Raw genomic sequence first — 19,201 nt, 5'->3', positions numbered from 1 at the left:
GTTGCCAGGAGACAGAGTGTCAGCCATTTTCTGTCCAGCCAGCATCACATCTGCCCTCTAGGGCTCTGCAACAATCACACCCCCTTCTCCCACCACCTAGATACTTAAGAATTGCATAGGGGAAACTGAGGCATCCACACAGTATTCAGAGAAAACATTAACATTCCCACTTCGTCACAGTTGGCAAAACTCTGATTGACATCAACAGAGCCAGAATTCCAGCACCAATGTGGGCCCAATGCATGTTAAAATGGCCAAGATATAAAGCCCTGCAAAGAGGAAGTTTTATAGTTGAAATGTCAACACGTCATTAACTACTGCTAAGCGCTACTATACTAAGACGCACAAAACTGAAAACCTGCTTCATGAGGAACACAACATACAACAGTACCACTGATTTTAATACTTGATGTAAAGTTTGTGGAGTCAGATTGTTCTTGAAAACTGTACCTGAAAAAGAAGCTGAAAAGTCAAGGACGACCACAGCCATATGAACTGGGAGGCTGGCATGTATTGTCTTCCACATCGCCTCTCCCTGTGCCATAATACTCTCTAAAGAATTCTGCTTTGCTACAAGGAGGCTTTCATTCAAGTCTTCTCGGAGATCTGCATTCAACTAAAATTAAGCAGTTTATCTGGGAACAAACATATACACATAACCTGGAATCTGCCCAATTTGAGGATTGTAAATTGTCTTTTGGTTTATAAGTAAACATGACATTTGCACTTCAAACTTGCCGAGCAAATTTTGATCCTTCATTTCACCTATTGTAATCTTATTGTTTAATCTATAATCCAAGGGATAACAACAAGGTGGGGGCAGGGGGCTAATTGTTGTACCGGGAGGTGGTTGCATAGTAAATCAGATTGCATGGAACAATAAGGTTAAGTTAGACAAAGTAATGGTTCCAAATCTCCTCTACTAGGGTGTGCTGCTACAGAATGAGAAAGAGATCTTCAAAGTCATTAGGAGTCATTACCATACTAACTACATTTGTGGCATAGTGTGTATACTCCAATCACGTTTCCCATAACTAAGCCCTATTCATGTGCAAAATAAAACAAAGAATAAAGCAATATTTAATCAATCCTGCTGTGATACGAGTTTGATTTCAGGAAAACACTCAAGTGCTTTTATTGAATATATCAACCCCGGAACGGACACATCTCTTCAGAACAAACCATTCCCACTTCAGCGATAACCGGTACTTTGCTGAAAAGCGACAGTCATGTCATTTTCTTCATGTTTAAAAAAACTACAACACACAACACAGCCAAAAGCTTAGCTACTTTGATGCTGGTTGGTAGTGTGCCTAATTAAAATTAACTAGGCTCTTCAGCTCATAATTATACGAACACCTAATATGCTGCACTCCCAGACAATTTTGTTTTAATCACAAAAATGCACCAGAAGTATGAATGATAAGCACAGAACTCCCTGTAGTCTTGGCACTATTTCCGAATTCAGTATTTTCCATGTACTGTGTATTTCCATCACTGTTTTTCCTTGCTATGCAATCGCCTCCCAGTAGAACAATTAAACCGTGGTTTGTTTTTTTAATCCACTGGACTTTGCTTGCTATCCATTATCCCTGTAGGGGAAATCTTGCTTGCCTTTCTCACGTGAGTTGTCCCAAATGGGAATACTCCCATATTCTTCAGTGTTTTTAGCTTTGACAATGATCCACAGTTTAAACTTTAAAGCCAGAATGTAGCAGATCTTATATGGGTGGTGCAAGAGAGGGGACAGGGAAAATGCTTTCCCCTTAGAATATCAGGAGGTCATCTAGTCCAACCCCCTGCTCAAAGCAAGACCAATCCCCAGACAGATTTTTGCCCCAGATACCTAAATGGCCCCCTCAAGGATTGAACTCACAACCCTGGGTTTAGCATGTTAATGCTCAAACTACTGAGCTAGCCCTCTCCCCTCCTTCCATACCCACTCCTGCACTGGAGGTGGTGAGACCCCCTGCACATCGCAGGCCACAGAACCTCACCCACCCACTCCTGTAACAGACCCCTAACCTCTGCCTGAGTTACTGACGTCCTCAAAACATGATTTAAAGACTTCAAGTTACAGAGAATCCACCGTTTACACTAGTTTAAACCAGCACGTGACCCTGCTCCATGCTGCAAAGGAAGGCAAAACCCCCCAGGGTCTCTGCCAATCTGATCTGGGGCAAAATTCCCACTGATTTTAATGGGGCCCGGATTTTACCCAGAATATCCTGTTTCCACTCTCTGAGCTCAACATGGGTGGCCTACACCCAAAGACAACCTAGCTAGAGAGGGTCATGCTCATTAGCAATCCAGCTTCAGCCCTAATGGGAAGTGCGTACACTAAACACACCCACCTCTGCATGCGTGCTGTCTTTCTCAGCCCCCCACAGGCACTGCGCCCTCTGATACCACTCCTGCAGCCACGCCGCTTTGCACCAGTTCCCTTCCAACACAGCTGCAAAGGCCACAGTCTCTGGCTAAATCTCTTTCCACTACTCGATAAGCAAGAAGGCATGGAGAAGTCATTCAAACAGCTCCTGGATTGCAGCACTGTCCGCTGAAGATTAGTAACTTTGCTTTGCCTCTGAGTAAACCAGCAACAAAATCACCTGGGAGTTGATTCAGCAGGTGAACTATAGGAACTTGGATACCTTTGTCAATGACTTTTAATTAAATCCAAAGCAGAAATTTGTCAACATGGATTTTTTTTGCTGAGGACTTTGTTTCTAAGAATCCACTTCCTTCTTGGCAATAACTAGCATGAATTTCAACAGAAATAATGAACAGTAAGCAAAGAAAAAAGTTTGGATGAAAAATATTGCTTCAGCAAGTTGACGAAGAAACAATGAAATGATAATTGGGTTAGATCATGTTTCAAGAAAATAAAGCTGTTTAAACATTCCTAGTTGTAAAAAAATTAAACTACAAAATATTTCTTCAGTTGGCAATTCCTTTCGAAAGCACACACATTGTCCCCCAGTCATTTCCAAAGAAGTTCTTCCCTTGTAAAGACTGGCATTAAAATAAGATTTGGCTTACATTTGTTTCCATTATTTTGCAAGATCCTGTATAATTACAGTGCATTCCTGTTTCAAGTTGGCTAAAATTGGCTTCCTACTTTTACCACTGTCTCATGCCACTTAGAGCTGTAGTACACACTGGAAACTGGAAAAGAGGTCATTGTGTTCCTTTGAATTCATCATTGTTCCTTGGTGTAGTTCAGTTTCTAATTCATTTCACTTCTTTAATTCTCAAATATTTGTGACTCTACTCTGAAAACTGATTGTAAGAAAATGGCATTGCAGGGCTTGTGTTCACTGCATTCCAATCATTTCCATTCTGGTTACTCAGGGTTTACTGGTAAAAAATATGTCTTTTCTACCTAGCAGCTTTGCAAATTTAACCTGGGATCTGAAAGTCAAGCTGGGTTTTCTCCCCGTCATGTGTACCAGAAAAAAAGGTTCTGTAGCCCAGATTAAAGCCTAGACTTTCTAAGGTATTTAGGTGTTCAACCCCCAGTGGTAGATTACCTAAATACCTTTGAGGATTTGGGCCCATGTCCTCAATTACAGTTGTGTAACCCCATTGTTGCCAGTAGGATAACACAGGTTTAACTGGCAAGCTGTATAACTGGAACTTGGTAGACAATTCTACTGACAGCACACAAGGAAGACAGGAAAGAAACACCCTCCCTTTAAGCTGTGTTGGTTCTGCAGTGTTTAAAGCAGTAAAAAGTAGCAAAACCATATTGCCTGTTACTAAAATGGGACGATAAAGCTGAATACACGCAGGGAACAGATCTGCTGAACCAGAAGGTGCCCTTTTTACATAATCACTTTTCAAGGAATATCAGCTCCTTATGTAACTCCCCAATAGGGAGTCCAGATGCATGCAGTAAAAATATCAAAATTGCCGTCACAGTAAAAAATACCGATATTCAGATGCAGGAAGCAGATAAGAAAAAAAAAAAGATTAGAAAGTGTCATTTGGGCCAGACCCTAAGATGGTGTAAATCAGCAAAGCTCCATTGATTTCAGTGGAGCTACCATCAATTTACACCAGCTTAGGATCTGGCCCTTTGCCAACTGAAATGCACTCCCTGATGAGGCCTGCAGAAGAATGGCTAAATAGCACCAACCAAAACTGAAACTTGGTACGACAGACAAGTGAACATTGTCAGAGATGCTTTTAAGAACCCATTGAACCAGGGCTAACATAGAATCATAGAATCATAGAAGATTAGGGTTGGAAGGGACCTCCGGATGTCATCTAGTCCACCGAGCCAAAAAAAATAGGATACTGTGCCCAATCAATACTGTGGAAAGCAACGTACCTACAGGGGGAGTGCTACCTTTCATTTTTATTATTCGCACGTGCAGCAATTTATTCATGTGAATAATGATCCTTGTGCACAGGGCTTTTCACTAGCATTTTCCCACATGGTCACAATTTATCACTGGTTATCTCATGACAGCTGATGATAAATTGGCCGAGTTGCAGAACGAGGTGTAAAATACAAGAAGTTTTGTTTGTTCGATAAATACCGTTTGACTGCCCATGTTATTTGAAATAATAGCTGAATTATATAATGAGATTAAGCCATGTCATATGTGTCGCCTGAATGTCCCAAGTGATACAAATTGCTCGGCTGCTGCTGTCGGTGCCTCCTTCGTAAAGCATCCTGATGACAAGATGATGAATTGAAGAGATCATTGCCAATTAATGATTTTTAGACAGAAGGGATTTCAATTGTTCCCTCATGTTGGTGAGGGTGAGTGACATTTGCATCATCTCTAACAAAAGAATGTAGTCTGCTATTGGCCAGACAAGATGTTATGACTCAGTGAACATTATCTTTGGAGGGGAAATGCCAACAAACACATTCAGGTTCTTCTGGGGTAGAAACACACCAGCGTATTGTTCCAGTGCAGAGTTTAGCTGCCAAATAATCTGTATTATGTAGTTCAAACCTACATTAAAGCTCAGGGCCAGATCCTCTGAGATATGTAGGCATCCAAATCCCCTTGGTTTCAGCAGGAGTTTGGCACCTACATACCTGTGAGGATCTGGGCCCCAGGATCCTAAATGCCGCTGACTTGCAAGTGAATTAAGGACTGAGCACTACTGCTTAATTATACCAGTATAGTTAAAACAGTGTCACCTCCTTACTGTGACGCAGTTACACTGGCATAAAAGTGTTCATACTGGCATAGCTATTCTCCTACAGGAAGGGGCACTATGATCAGGGCCGGCTCTAGGATTTTTGCCCCCCCCCCCCCGTTTTTTCTTACCCCGGCCCCGCCTCAACTCCGCCCCTTCCCCAAATCCCCAGCCCTGCCTCCTCCCCCCAGGCTCTCAAGCCTAGGTGGGAGGGAGGGAGAGGGAGAAGCAGCGCGTGCGCCGTGGCCACTCAGGGTCTCCCCCTCCCTCCCAGGCTTTCAAACCTGGGAGGGAGGGGGAGCAGCAGCGCGCGAATCAGCTGTTTCGCGCGCCGCGGCCGCTCAGGATCTCCTCCTCCCTCCCGGGTTTGAGAGCCTGGGAGGGAGGGCGAGCAGCGGCGTGCGAATCAGCTGTTTCCCACGCCGTGGCGTGCGAGCGGCAGCAACGGAGGTGAGTTAGGGCGGCCGGGGCACATTTTTAGGGGCGGCATGGCCGGTGCCAGAATGCCGCCCCTAAAAATGTGCCGCCCCAAGCACCAGCTTGTTTTGCTGGTGCCTAGAGCCGGCCCTGACTATGATACCAATACTGTTCTACTGCGCCCACACGAGAGGTTACCCTGGTCTACAGCTTCTCCGTGGCCTTGGCCAGCTTTTCAAGGCCAGTGACAAGGTTTTGGTTTATTTAAAGTCGGTAGCTGCTAGTCTGGATAATTTTCATGGCGGCTGCTGACGACAGCAGCCCGGAAAGATCCAGTAAAGCCAAAGCAGAACAGAGCAGCAGCTCTGGTAGCCAACGGAGCAGTGAGTGCAGGAGGGGAGGGGAATCAGTGTCTCAGTAACCAGCAGAAGGGCCCATCATGTGGCACCCAATCAATACTTGCTATCTTGGGGCAATTTATGTTTAGCAGGCAGGCAGGTACTTGCCAGTATGTCTGGCTGCATTCCCTTGCCTGCAGCAATCAAGATTTCCTCCATTTTGGCTGGTGCTGCTTGGTTCCTCTTGTGCCAAATGCTAAGCCAGACGCACCTCCCCCACAGGTGGGGAATTCATTATCAGGGCAAGGGAGGAACAAAGGATCTGCGGGGTGTTCAGAGAGAGGAACATCCTAGTGTAACCCCTCTGGGGTTTAGAAAACATGGCCCCTTTTGGAACAGGTGCCCCTGGGGTGAAAGGAATTTTTCCTGTGCACGCCTTCTCTTGGCCAGAGCTGCCCACAGAGCAGCCTCCATCTTGGCCACGAGGGGGCTAAAGCTACACTAGTAAAAGCAGGGTTTCCTTATAATGGAAGACCTCTCCCCCAAAAGTAAACTTCTCTACTCCCTCCCTTCTAGGAGACTTGTAAAAGGGACAACAGCTATCTCTGGGTTTCTCCCAAAGACTTCAGTGGAGTTTTGTGTGATCAACAACTGCATGATCAGGACCCTTGTTTGATACATACCCAACGAGAACCCACCATGGGCACATGTCCTACTCTCCTTACTCACCACAAACTCACACTTATTTCAGGCAGGAGGAAAGCGAACTCAACATGGTCTGTAAACTCAAAGGGAGACTACCCTACACACCAACAGACCATTAACAACATGCAGCCAGCAGCCAGAATGAGAAAATGTCTTCAAGTGACAAGGGAGTATGCGCATTCAAATGACAATTTACAAATAATAAAGCAAAAAAGCCACTAGTAAACACAAATTGCATTGAAATGGCCTTCTGTCTGTGTTATCACCAAATAGTTTTCTAATAAACCACCTATTATACACTTAAAATTGAAGTGTAATAATAAAAAAAAAAAAAGTGTGTTATAATACAACAATGTTCCAGCAAATTCTACATTGTTTGATATTGGATTTATTTAAAAGTCCTCTTTTAAGATACTTAGTTGCCATTAAATACTTGTCTTAGCTAAGGCCCTAACCCTGAGATGTATTTATGGTTGAAGTAGACAAAACGGGCAGCTCAAGAGTGCAAAGTTCTGCACATGTGGGAGCTTTTTCCGGATCCGAGTCTAAGATCATATTTTAACTTTAAACAGCTGAGCACCACAAAGCAACTGCAAGACAAAGTAGACAATTCCCATTATATGAAACTTCCCTTTTCTTGCTTTTCACTGAGAACTAAAAGGAGAGAGATACATTTATATTAATTTACATATAATAAGTTATGTCTTGATTTTGAAAACAAACTGTAACTCTTCCAAGCAGTAGTCCAGAAGGGAGAAAACAAACCTTTAAACATTTTATCATCCAAAAATGCCAAAGTTAAAATATATATATTTATAGATAGATATATAACCATTATAATGGGCCAGATTCTGATCCCCTCATTCACACCGAATAGCACGTTACGCCAATAGTACCACTACTGAGCAGATTCTCCACACTCTGGCAGTGGAAAGAGCCTTGAACGAGGAATAAATTACAGCCTCTTTCCACGGCTCTGGTGAATGAGAACCAGGTCCACTGACTTCAGTGAGATGATCTATGACACGTGGTACTCTGCAGCGTGAAGGAGCGTACCCGAATATGGCCCAAGATGTGTGTCGTGCAAAACCACAGCACCAGTTTCCCTTGCAAATTCTTACCTTGACAGGTGCTGTTCTTCTCCTCGTACCCTGCCTTACACATGCATTTTCCAATGGGCACCAGCCATTCCCCTTCTGCACTGCAGTGCATCTTTGGAGGCTCATCGGTCACAGAGTGGTTCACACAGGAGCCCGACACTTCCAGCAGCTGGGAGGAATCTGCCCCAGTGATGGTGTCGGGAAAGAGGGCCAGGTTACGTATAACGGAAGGGCACTTTTTGTAATACACTCGCACGGACACGAGGGCGATGCAGGCACCTACATCCTGGAAAGCCAAGTAAAATCCCTTTTTGGTCAGAGGCCCAACATCTCTGACCTCGGTGTTCAGTTTCATGACTCGGTCTCCAAGGTCGAGCTCCGTGAAGCTCTCATCCGCGGCAATGGTGTCGATCTTGATGTACTGGTTTTCTTTGACGTTCCTTCCGTCTGCGTCGTCCGATTCAAAGTAATACACATTGAAAGTCTCTTTGCAAGTCCCGAGTCCTCCTGGAAGACTGTTACAGTCCCTCAGAGTGAACTTGAGTTCAATGAAGATCCGGGAGGCTCCTTCATTGGAGATCCAGCTAGTCAGAAGCCAGTTGTTCTGATTCTGTTCCATTACTTTGCACACTTGATATGTGTGTATTGGAGCATAATTTTCATCCACCTCACCAATTTCTTCCCACTGTGCAAAAAGAGAGAGGATTACTTAAAAAAAACAAACAAAAAAAGCAAGCAAGCCACAAATCCCTAAAAATCTTAACTTTCTTACAAGAGAGCTGCACTGTTGGAAGAAATGAGAATGTTAAAATGATTTCCATACCCTAGGCCTGACCCAATGCCCCACAAAGTCAGAGGACAGATTCTTACTGAACATAAAGGCCACTGAGGGCAGGGCTACGCTTGCAGATGTAGAGCGCTGTGAGTTAAACCGGCCCTCGTAGAGTGCAGTAGGGAAAGCGCTGCAGTCTGTCCACACTGAGAGCTACAAGCGCACTGGCGTGGACACATTTGCAGCACTTACAGCGGCCAGAGAGAGCAGTGCATTGTGGTAGCTATCCCAGCATGCAAGTGGCTGCAGCGTGCTTTTCAAATGGGGGTGGGGTGGGGTGAAGTATGACAGGGAGTGTGTTGTGTGTATGTGGGGGGAGAGAGAGTGGGTTTTTGGGGGGCTCAGAGCATGTCAGCATGCTGTCTTGTAAATTTAGACAGCAGCAGATCCTCCCTCCCCCGCCTCTCTCTCTCACACACAGCATTCCACAGTAATGGTTTGCTTTGATATCCACATTCCTGCAGCGATTCCAAAACAATGATAAGAGTGGCCACTTGACTTCAGGGGATTATGGAACGTTTCCAGAGACTGATCAGAGCGCAGTAATGCAACACCTCATTCACACTGTCACCCAGGCGTTTCACCCGAGGCGCACCAAGCGTGATGCTTCTCGCCGAGGTGGAGTACCAGGAGCGCTCTAGCCCTGGAGTCAGAGCGCTCTACGTGCCTTGCCAGTGTGGACGGGTTGTGAGCTAGGGCGCCTGGGGCTGCTTTAATGCGCTCTAACTCGCAAGTGTAGCCAAGCCCTGAATAAGGCCTTCTGTGTGGAAACAAGTGAGACCTGGTCAAAAATTCTTTTTTATTGTTGCTTTTGTTAAGTATTGGTTTGTTAAGCAACCTCATTGAAAGAGCTGCAGTATTTAAGGCAAGACTATGGCTTGCTCTATGCAGCCAGGCAGTGGGGTGAAGGTGTATAAGGATCCCCCATTTATTCTCTGCATGACCCCACAGCATCACTGACCAGTGCACAGGAAGAATAGCAGATTCCTCAGGTCCACTCTTCCCCTCCATACAGGTGGGCAGGGAATGGGCAGAGAGGGGCATGGAATATGGCAAGTCAGAGCAAAGAGAGAAGTAATTTGCTATCAATATAAATCCATAGCAGATTACTTCCCCTAGAGCAAAACGGGATGAATTGTGACCGCTGGACTACTCCAGGGATTGTCCACTACACCTTGCTTCTTATGCAGGGCACCGGGTATAGTCACAATCAAGCCATTAATGAGGATTGTCTAGCAACGTTTCTCATTTCAAATTATTTTTAAATGTACCACTTTGAAGGAATGTTAGTTAACTGCACAGCTGCAAGTGGCACAGAGATAGCACCTAGAATAACACTCTACACCGCTGAAGTCTGCTTTCCGCTAGCATCCAAGTTCTCTCTGCTTTTCACAACTGAAGTGTCACTTTTAAAGACCCGATCAACCCACTAAGTGATACGGTGCTGCTGACGGGAGCCTTGGAAGAGCTAACGATGTTTTCAGGGTTGCTCATTTCTTCTACTTTTGATCTGTTCACCTGGAAGGATCTAATTCCTAAGATCTCTTTCATCTACTCCTGGCAGGGCCGGCTCTAGGTACCAGCACTCCAAGCATGTGCTTGGGGCGGCACTTTGAAGGGGCGGCACTCCGCCCCCCCCAGCTTATTTATTTATTTATTTATTTTTGCTGGGAGCCCGTGTGAGGACAGGAATAGCAACCCTCCCCTTTTGCAACTAGGTGCACTTTTTGCCACACGACCATCAAAGTAGGGCGCCATGGGACTCGGCGAGGAACTGGCTAGTGGGGTGAGCGCGGAGGGGGATGAACCCCCAGCACCTCTGTGCCGGGCAGGAAGATGGGGCGCAGCTGTGCCTCTGTGCTCCCATCATGGCAGCAGCTGTTGCTGGGAGAGGCTATGTCACTGCAGCTTCTCCTCCTGCTGCTCTTGCAAGTGGCGGAGGCTCCTCCAGCCCCTGTCAGTGCAGAGAAGAGCCTGGTTTGGAGTCCCGGACCGGAAGCGGAGCTCATGATGCCCGTCGGGTATTTCTACATCCAGGCGGTTTGCGCAGCTGGACAGAACGTCACCCGCTCCTCCCTCCCTCCCCTGCACTGTGCATACATCTGCTCTTTAGCCCCGTCCCTGATTGTGGCTTTTGTTCTCCGGGCTGTGATCTGAGCCGCAAGCCTGGCTCAGGGGGGTCTGGGGCTGAGAAAACTGTCACCGGAAGGAGTTGACTCAGGATGAGAAGTGGATCCAAAGAGCCTTAAGTTTTTCTCCCTACGCTTTCCCCTTTCTAGCACCCGAGGTGCTTTGGTGTGCTCCAGTAACCCAGGGTCAATCTCCGCTGCTTTTTCACCTTGCAACGTCAGAGGCATCCCACAATAATACACCTATGTTGAAACACATAAAGTCTCACTCTGTGATAAGTTCACCGACAACATTAAAATCGTACATTACTCTTCTACTGGCCAGTGTCTTTCCATGCAACCCTGCATCTTCTCTCCAGTTTCCTAAATAATAGGAACATGCTGGAGTCACACCTCCCAACTGCCATGTAGACATACCCACTCTCGCTGCACTCTCTCTTCTTGTTCGGTGCTCTCTAGCCTTCCCCTCACCTCCTGGCCCCGCTCCCCTCCCTACAGGTCGACAGTCTCCCCTAGAATCAGAGGGATTTATTTCAGGTTACACTGTGTGTCAGAACCAATCGGGGAGGAAAGGATGGAACGCTGGCAATGTGAACGAAGGGCTTGCTTCACCCTCCTGGGCACATGGAGCTGCAAACTGGGGCCCCCTGTCCTGGTGAGGGTGTGGCTGTCATGACAATCAAATCTACTCTTACAGGGCCAGCGTCAGCCCCTTTTCTCTCAGTGCGTGGCACCTCACTCTTGAAGCAGCCCCCCTAAATAAGGGCCCTATCTGACAAAGCCTTACAGGTGCATGACATATGATTAAAGTGAGATTTTTCACCCCCTTCTCTCGGCACTAGTAAATCAGGTGTGACTTGGCACTACAGCCGGCTGATAAAAGTGCGATTTTCGAGTTGATGATGTCCCATTCATTGAATCTGGTTTCGAGTTTATACATAGTTAGAAAAGACTGTTAATGACAACGAACGGTTACTATATGTGTGCATGCCCATGCGAGAATGTCTGAGTATGCACGGTGCTCTATGGGTCAGCTCCTGCACCAAGGAAATCAGTGGACGTTTTACTGTTCCCTTGACCGGGAGCAGGAGCTGTAAAGGGTTGACCTTAAACTTTGTGAAGACAATGCTCATTGAAGCTGGGGGGGGGGGGGGCAGTGAGGCCTAGGGGCTAGCGCACTAGAGTGGGACTTAGAAGACCTAAGTTCTATTCGCAGTTCTGCCAGTGACCTTGGATAAGCCTCTTTGTGCCTCAAAAAGAACCGGAGTACTTGTGGCACCTTAGAGACTAACACATTTTTTTAAGCATAAGCTTTCATGGGCTAGAACCCACTTCATCGGATGCATGGAGTGGAAAATACAGTAGGAATATATATATATACACAGAGGACATGAAAAAACGGGTGTTGCCATACTAACTATAACAAGAGTAATCAGTTAAGGTGGGCTATTATCAGCAGGAGAAAAAAAACTTTTGTAGTGATAATCAGGATGGGCCATTTCCAACAGTTGACAAGAAGGTGTGAATAACAGTAGGGGGAAAAATTAGCATGGGGAAATAGGTTTTACTTTGTGTAATGACCCATCCACTCCCAGTCTTTATTCAAGCCTAATTTAATGGTGTCCAGTTTGCAAATCAAATTCTGCGGTTTCTCGTTAGAGTCTGTTTTTGAAGTTTTTCTGTTGGAGTATTGCGACTTTGAGGTCTGTAATCGAGTGACCAGGGAGGTTGAAGTGTTCTCCGACTGGTTTTTGAATGTTACAATTCTTGATATCTGATTTGTGTCCATTTATTCTTTTGCGTAGAGACTGTTCGGTTTGGCCAATACATGGCAGAGGGGCATTGCTGGCACATGATGGCATATATCACATTGGTAGATGTGCAGGTGAACAAACCCCGGATGGTGTGGCTGATGTGATTAGGTCCTATGATGGTGTCCCCTGAATAGATATGTGGACAGAGTTGGCAACGGGCTTTGTTGCAAGGATAGGTTCCTGGGTTAGCGTTTTTTGTGGTGTGGTATGTGGTTGCTCAAATAAATTTGTTAGTCTCTAAAGTGCCACAAGTACTCCTCATTCTTTTTGCTGATACAGATTAATATGGCTACCACTCTGAAACCTGTCTTTGTGCCTCAAGATGCCCATTTCCCAGAGGCGCACTAATTCTGACCTCCTTTGTGAAGCGTGAACTTTGAGAACTACTCATGAAAAGTGGTATAGAACAGCAAGGCATTTTACTTCAGTGGATGCATGGTAGAGGCCCGAATATGATATTTAGAGAGCATCTGACCCTCCGTATAATTTGCTCCATTCCCAAGTAATTACACTTTGCTACAGTTGACCATTACACCATCTGACAATTTCTAACAATTGCTCTTCTTAAAGGAGTGTTGAAAATTTGCAGAATGATGTTGCTTATTGTCTATCTGCACAAGACTGGTGTTCAGAACACCCAAATCTCAGGCTCTCCGCTGTTGTGAAATTAAGCTGATTTTCATAACACAAATCTAGGATTTGTGGTCGTGGGAATATACAGAAATAGAAGGCTCATTTGCTTAGATATAAAAATTAAATCCAGCAATATTTCCTGTTTCCTCCAAGTGCTAACACAACATAAGAGAGCAGATACAAGCAGAAATAGATTAATTGAGCCAGATTCTGATCTCAGTTGCAGCAAAGTAAATGGGGCATAACTCCATTGACTGCGGTTAGGATACGCGAATTTACAGCACTGCAGCTGAGATCAGAATCTGTGGCATCGGTCCCACCTGCCATCAAAAATAGAGCTGTCATCAGAGATGGAAAGGAAAAGGAAGTGCTAATGAGTTAAGGCTGCTTATCTCTGTACATCCACAAGGGAAAAGCATCCAGATCTTATCAAGGCCTCCCACCTTTCACACTCCGCTCTGTCCTGCCATTTAATCTGATCTTCTTCATTCCTATCTTCATGTAGGAAAGCACCCTTTATTTCTCCTCTGATTAGGTGAACCACTTTTTTTGTTTGTTTGTTACTCTGAAGACTGTAATCATTCTGTTACTGTTCTGGTTCTTAGATCCGTCCCTGAAAAAGCGTAAGGGGCTAATCACCATCTTTTCAGCCTGGTCTTGACTTTCTTGATTAACATTTTAGACATTATACAAAGCACTTCAAACAGCAAAGGAATAAAAACAAACTAGAAGCCCCAGCTGATGAAATATGTTCCGTAATGGTTCATGAAAAAGAAAACTTGCCACATTCATACGACAACATCTAGCTGAACGTATTTGCATGAAAAAATTAAGTACAGCAGAACTGAAAAATTGCATGACATTTTAATTCCTCTCTGCAGTACACATTTTTGAGATATCAATCAATGCTATCTGCAGGATTAAAACAAAAATGCAACATTAATTTGGTGCTAAATGTTTCTTCTAAGTCTTTAATAGCCTTAAGAAGGAAAACACAAACACACTTCAATGGCCTCATGTTAAATGATTTCTAGAAGACCTGTTTCTGAATGAGAAATGTTCAGTAGGCTTCAGCTAGTGCGTTAACAGGAGCTAGAGTTGCCCTTTCCTCCAACAATATGGGAACTTTCAGTTCACACAGACTGCCAAGGAAAAGGCCAAAAGATACCATGGATCCAAGTCAAAATACAAGCTGAAGAGCTCAGGACAGTTCCGCCTCATGTTCAAGTGCTAATTTTAAAGTACATACACAAACAGGCAATACCTCTTTCAGTCTGTGCCATTTCAGGAGTCACCGCTTGATGATGCACTGCTATGGGTTGTTACTTTTTAAAAAAAAAAATTACAGAGTGAGAAAAAGGTTCAAAATTTCAGTCACAACAAGAAAAGTATCATGAGAAACTTAGACACTGGTCCCTCGGGTTCTTCATTTAAAACTATCAAGGGGCACATGGTACGACTCCATATTGCTTGATGGTGATAAGTGAGAAGCTAAAATAAGAACCTGAAACATGCTACCACTGTTGGGGGAGGGCTGCCATACAAGCATCAAGGACAATAAGATGGGACAGGGGATCTCAAACTTTTTCAGAGCGTGGACCACATCCCCGTAGACACCTCTCCTCCTATGGGTTCTTATGGACCACCTCCCCTTCCACTGGTGACTGAACAAATCTTCCCCACTTGAACTGGATGTCTCATTGATTACCTCCCATCCCATTGGCTGCCTCGTGGACCGCCTAAGTTCCCATATGGTGATTATGCCACATTCATGTGGCCGCCCAGTGACTTGCTTACATGGAAACATACCATTAGGGAAGTACTGATGTATTTTAAACTGAGTGTTATGGGATCAGGGTTTAGTCCATTTGGAAAAATAATTCATCACATTGTCTCTATTCCTACTTCATTTTCTCTCCCTCTCCCATCTAGTCTATCCATCTCTCTCTCACCCTGCCCCTTTGCACACATTACTTTGTCACTTGGTCCTTTTCCCCTCGCCCGCATCCTTCCCTGATGCATGGTCCTCTCCCACCCTGGGCATTCCCTTTCCATGGATGGGTCTGCTTCCACTCCCACCCCATACTGCTGGCTCTCAGTTACAGGCCCTGAGTGCAGCCTGCCTTAAATACGAAAGGGCTAATAAATTATTTTTTCCCCCATATGTTTGGTACATACCCAGAGCTACAGTTTCCTCCCAAACCGTAACACACACCATGAGAAAACTTCACATTTATCAGGACAATATTCTCAGCCATCCAGTTATATATTTTCCTGATCATATACTCCCCCATAGAAACCAAAGGCATTCCACATAACCCATCAGATTCCTACCTAAAACCAACCTCCAACTCCTTCTGGGCCTTGCAACCTGCTTGGAAGGCTAACAAACAGAGAGTGCCCTGTTAATTTACAACCAGGTGGCTGCAGCTGGATCACTTCCATCAGTCTCAGATATTGGCCTACATGGACCACTGCTCTGATCTGGTAAAGCAATTACTATGTTCCTAGGCTCCCACTCGCCTCCCTCTGCACTGTGTATACTCAGTCAACTGTGCCAGCAGCAATCCTGCAGCAGATCTTGGTTGTCCATGGTAAGTGAGGGCCCTCGCCTCCACCAGAGATCTGTGGGGTTGGAGCCCCATGGGATGCAGGGTGCAGGGTGGGTTGGAGCAGGGCACCAGACATTCCTCTCCCCATTGTCCGTTGCTGCCTCTGAGGATATCCGAGTCATGATTGAGTTGGGAATGGTTCCACTCTCTGCCACTGACGCATCACTGCATCCATCAAGCTCATAAAGGGGCCACGAGGAATAAGGAGCATAGGGATGACAATGAGAGGCCAGTTCTGCACATGCCAGCTTGGGGCTCTCCTTTCCTACAGATCCCTGGGATCTAACCTCTCCCGCTCAACTCCATCTTCTCCTGCCTAAGATGGAAGAGCGGCTGGCAAAAGAAGCTCCATGGGAACTCTTGCACCCCCAGCCATTCCTGAAGTTCTCTCCATTGCAAAGGAGGATCCAATCCAGCTCACATCCCTTGCTTTGAACATTTGAAAGCTGCAGAGATAACCCACATGTTCATACCCACCCTAGAGTGAGGCAAATTCTGCCCTGAGTTATAGCAATGCAGCCACCGTGACTCCAGAGAGCTTGCACTGATGGAAATGAGAGCAGAATTTGGGTACATGTGAATTCCTGCATTCAAAACAAACAGAAAACCCACTCCCTCCCCACGCTTCTGCGCTTTCAGGCACATAACGTAGGGCAATCTCTGTCATTTCCTTAGGAGCTGGCTACCGATCAATAGCTTCCAGCTCAACACTGGCAAGACGCAAGCACTACTTCCTAGGGCAGAACTTTTCTCAGGCAAACTGCTCCTTTCCCCTTTGGGATCGGGATCGTCACTCGGTGCATTAACTCCGGTTTGGGACATTGTGAACACTGTTATGAGGACAGTGTACATCCCTTCCAGAACATCACGCTAGGGAAGGCACGTGACAATCCCACGTGTCGCAATTATTGCTAAATGGCAAGCGGTGCCTTCCAAATAAGGTGTAGGTATCCCCGAATCATTCTTTCGTTAGTTCTCAGTGACTTCACTGGAAAGCAACTTAGACTGACATTCCACTATCTCTTGAGACTCATTTGAAAATGGCCTGGACCTTGGTTACCCTACCAGGTGTACCACCTATTCCTGCTACCAGCAACTCATGTCACTGTCCCTGACCATGTCTTCCAGAATCAAAAGCAAAAACGGACCTTTTCAGCCATCTGCAAACTTGCCTCCAGCTACTGTATTAGAAAGTTCAAAAAACAGGAAATCTGTCCAAGCAGATTCTCCTCCGGTGTGTACCCTGTGCAACCTCACTGGGGTTAGATGAGGGGAAAGAATAATACACAGCCCCCTGCCCTGCAGAAGCCTGTGGAAGTGAGAACACAATTGTTTCTGTGTGCTCTCATTGGCTGCAGCAATGCACAGGCATAGACGCATGGAGGTTGCTTTGCCGCTGTGCTATTCAGTCAGACGCCAATGTGCAGTGCTGCCGTGTTTTGCCATTTTATCACGAGGTTAAGCAGAGTTAATGCTATTCTTAAAGCCCCAATTCTTAGGTCATGTGATTATGTGAGAATCTCAACTTTTTTTTAAAAGAGAGATTCTATCCTTCCTGGTTTTGGAGAAAAACTTCAAAATAGGCTCAAAAACTAAGTGGCAAATAAAAAGAACCTGACACTTATCCTACGTATACATCTCGTGATTTGGGGGTCCTGACTCATCATTTTTGAATGTTGGGGTTGGGAGCCATTTCCCCTCTCCAAGGAAGTGTGCTGCCTAAGCTGGCAAATGCACTAATGTCCCATGTGTGGTTTCTAGGCACTGCAGAGGTGATGGATGGAAATGTGGTGGCCAATCACAGGATCGCAAGGAACACAGATGCAGTTGGCTTAAAGATCTGCAGGATAAACAGTGCCATTCTATGTAGATCCCCAAGCATGGTGAAAACATGTTGGCCACCTCTCCCTTCCATTTCTGAGCTACCACTCGCTCACTGATCACAGGCTCCAGTTCAGAACAACTTAGGCATGTTCTTAACTTTAAACATGTTAGTCTCATTTATGTCGGTGGGACTGCTCATGCTTAAAGTTAAACTTCTGTGGAAGGGTTCTGCTAAACAGGACTAGCCATGGGGACTAGTGGCTTCCTTAAAGATATTGAGTGACGCAGCCTGAGGTCGAGCCTGCACAACTTTGCACTGGAAGGGGAGTATATTGTGTCCAGCACCACTTTTCAGGAAGGATGTTGACAAACTGGAAAAAGTCCAGAGAAGAGCAACAAAAATGATGAAAGGTCTAGAAAACATGACCTTTGAGGGAAGATTGAAAAAAAATGAGTTGGGTGGGGTCAGACAATAATTATGAGAATGGTGGAGTCAGACAATAATTATGTAATGACAGTAGATACGGAGATCCACACAGTTAATGCTTTATAACCAGTAAAACACCAGTTGTCAAAACCACATGTAAACAGATCTACAGAGTTTATATGAAATATATAAAGAGTTTCTGGCGCTGCCTATCTGTAAATTTCGATCATCATCCTGGGAAATATTTTTATCGGTTTGTGTGTGCAAAGTGAAATCAACATTTATTAATAAAAATCTAATCCTGTCAACCCTGAAGTCACACAGCTTCCAAACATTTTTTCCAAGGTCTGATATTGAGGAAAAAACTTTAGCACTCAGGAATGAACTTTCTTATCTCTTCTTGCTGACAACACTTAGTTAAGGCAAAGGGACATAATGCACAAAAGGCATACAGTAAAGAAAGGATCTAATCATTTTTTTTCCACTTGGGTAAGAATTTGGCCTTATTAAAAAAAGGGGTGTGACGACAAACAGCAGCAGAATATTTTATGGTGGTTTGGCACATTCTCCTCAATTTCTCTAGTTTAAAAGAAGAGAATATCAAAAATTAAACTATTTTCCTAACCCTTTTCTGCCGGCTTTCATTAGAGCCATTCTGTTTATAGTCAAAGAAACAAAGCGTGTGTAGTACATACTGTACTCAAAACAAGGTAGGACCTAATCCATAGCCCACAGAAGTCAATGGGACTCTTTCTATTCGCTTCACCGTGGCTTGGATCAGGCCTCAAAAGATGATTTTTCCTAACGAAATAAATCGGACACAAAATCTTTAAATTGAAAAGGGGGGGGGGGAGGAGGCGCATAATGAATTGGGAATCCAAAACGCCTCGCTTGAAATCCACTCGATTTGGGTCGCGTAATATTTTCACATCCAGCACACCGAGAGTCGTAACAAACAACTCTATAAAATATTAAACCGTTGGAATATATACAATTTAAAACAAATAAAAGAACTGCAAAAGCCCAGGCCATAGTCTTTTTTTTTTTTGTCATTTGGATTAATCTTCCCCAAAAAGGTTTTTTTGGGTGGTTGTTTTTTTTTAAATCGGGTAAGTCAGAACCGATCCTAAGTGCTTGATAAAACTTGTGTTCCATTTATAATTTCATGGCACGCCAGTGGCGTATCAAAAACCATCCGGGGAAGGAGTTT

At 44.9% G+C, this 19,201-nt stretch overlaps 1 protein-coding gene across 10 annotated transcripts in view; it reads right to left on the bottom strand.

The window, feature by feature from the left end:
* The window catches only part of EPHA5 (EPH receptor A5), a 399,378-nt gene that overhangs the window by 322,152 nt on the left and 58,025 nt on the right, over positions 1–19,201 (bottom strand). For all 10 annotated transcript variants that reach the window (XR_008445069.1, XM_054029616.1, XM_054029620.1 and 7 more), the window contains exon 3: positions 7,742–8,405. Coding sequence is in view for 9 of the 10 variants with exons in the window: in XM_054029616.1 (XP_053885591.1) it covers positions 7,742–8,405 (664 nt within the window). In the remaining variant the exon portion in view is untranslated. The remainder of the gene's footprint in view (positions 1–7,741; positions 8,406–19,201) is intronic.

The sequence above is a fragment of the Malaclemys terrapin genome, chromosome 5 (assembly GCF_027887155.1).
Source record: "Malaclemys terrapin pileata isolate rMalTer1 chromosome 5, rMalTer1.hap1, whole genome shotgun sequence".
NCBI lineage: Eukaryota > Metazoa > Chordata > Testudines > Emydidae > Malaclemys > Malaclemys terrapin.
The sequence above is the reverse complement of the archived record's forward strand: the minus strand, read 5'-3'. Positions and strand labels throughout refer to the sequence as shown.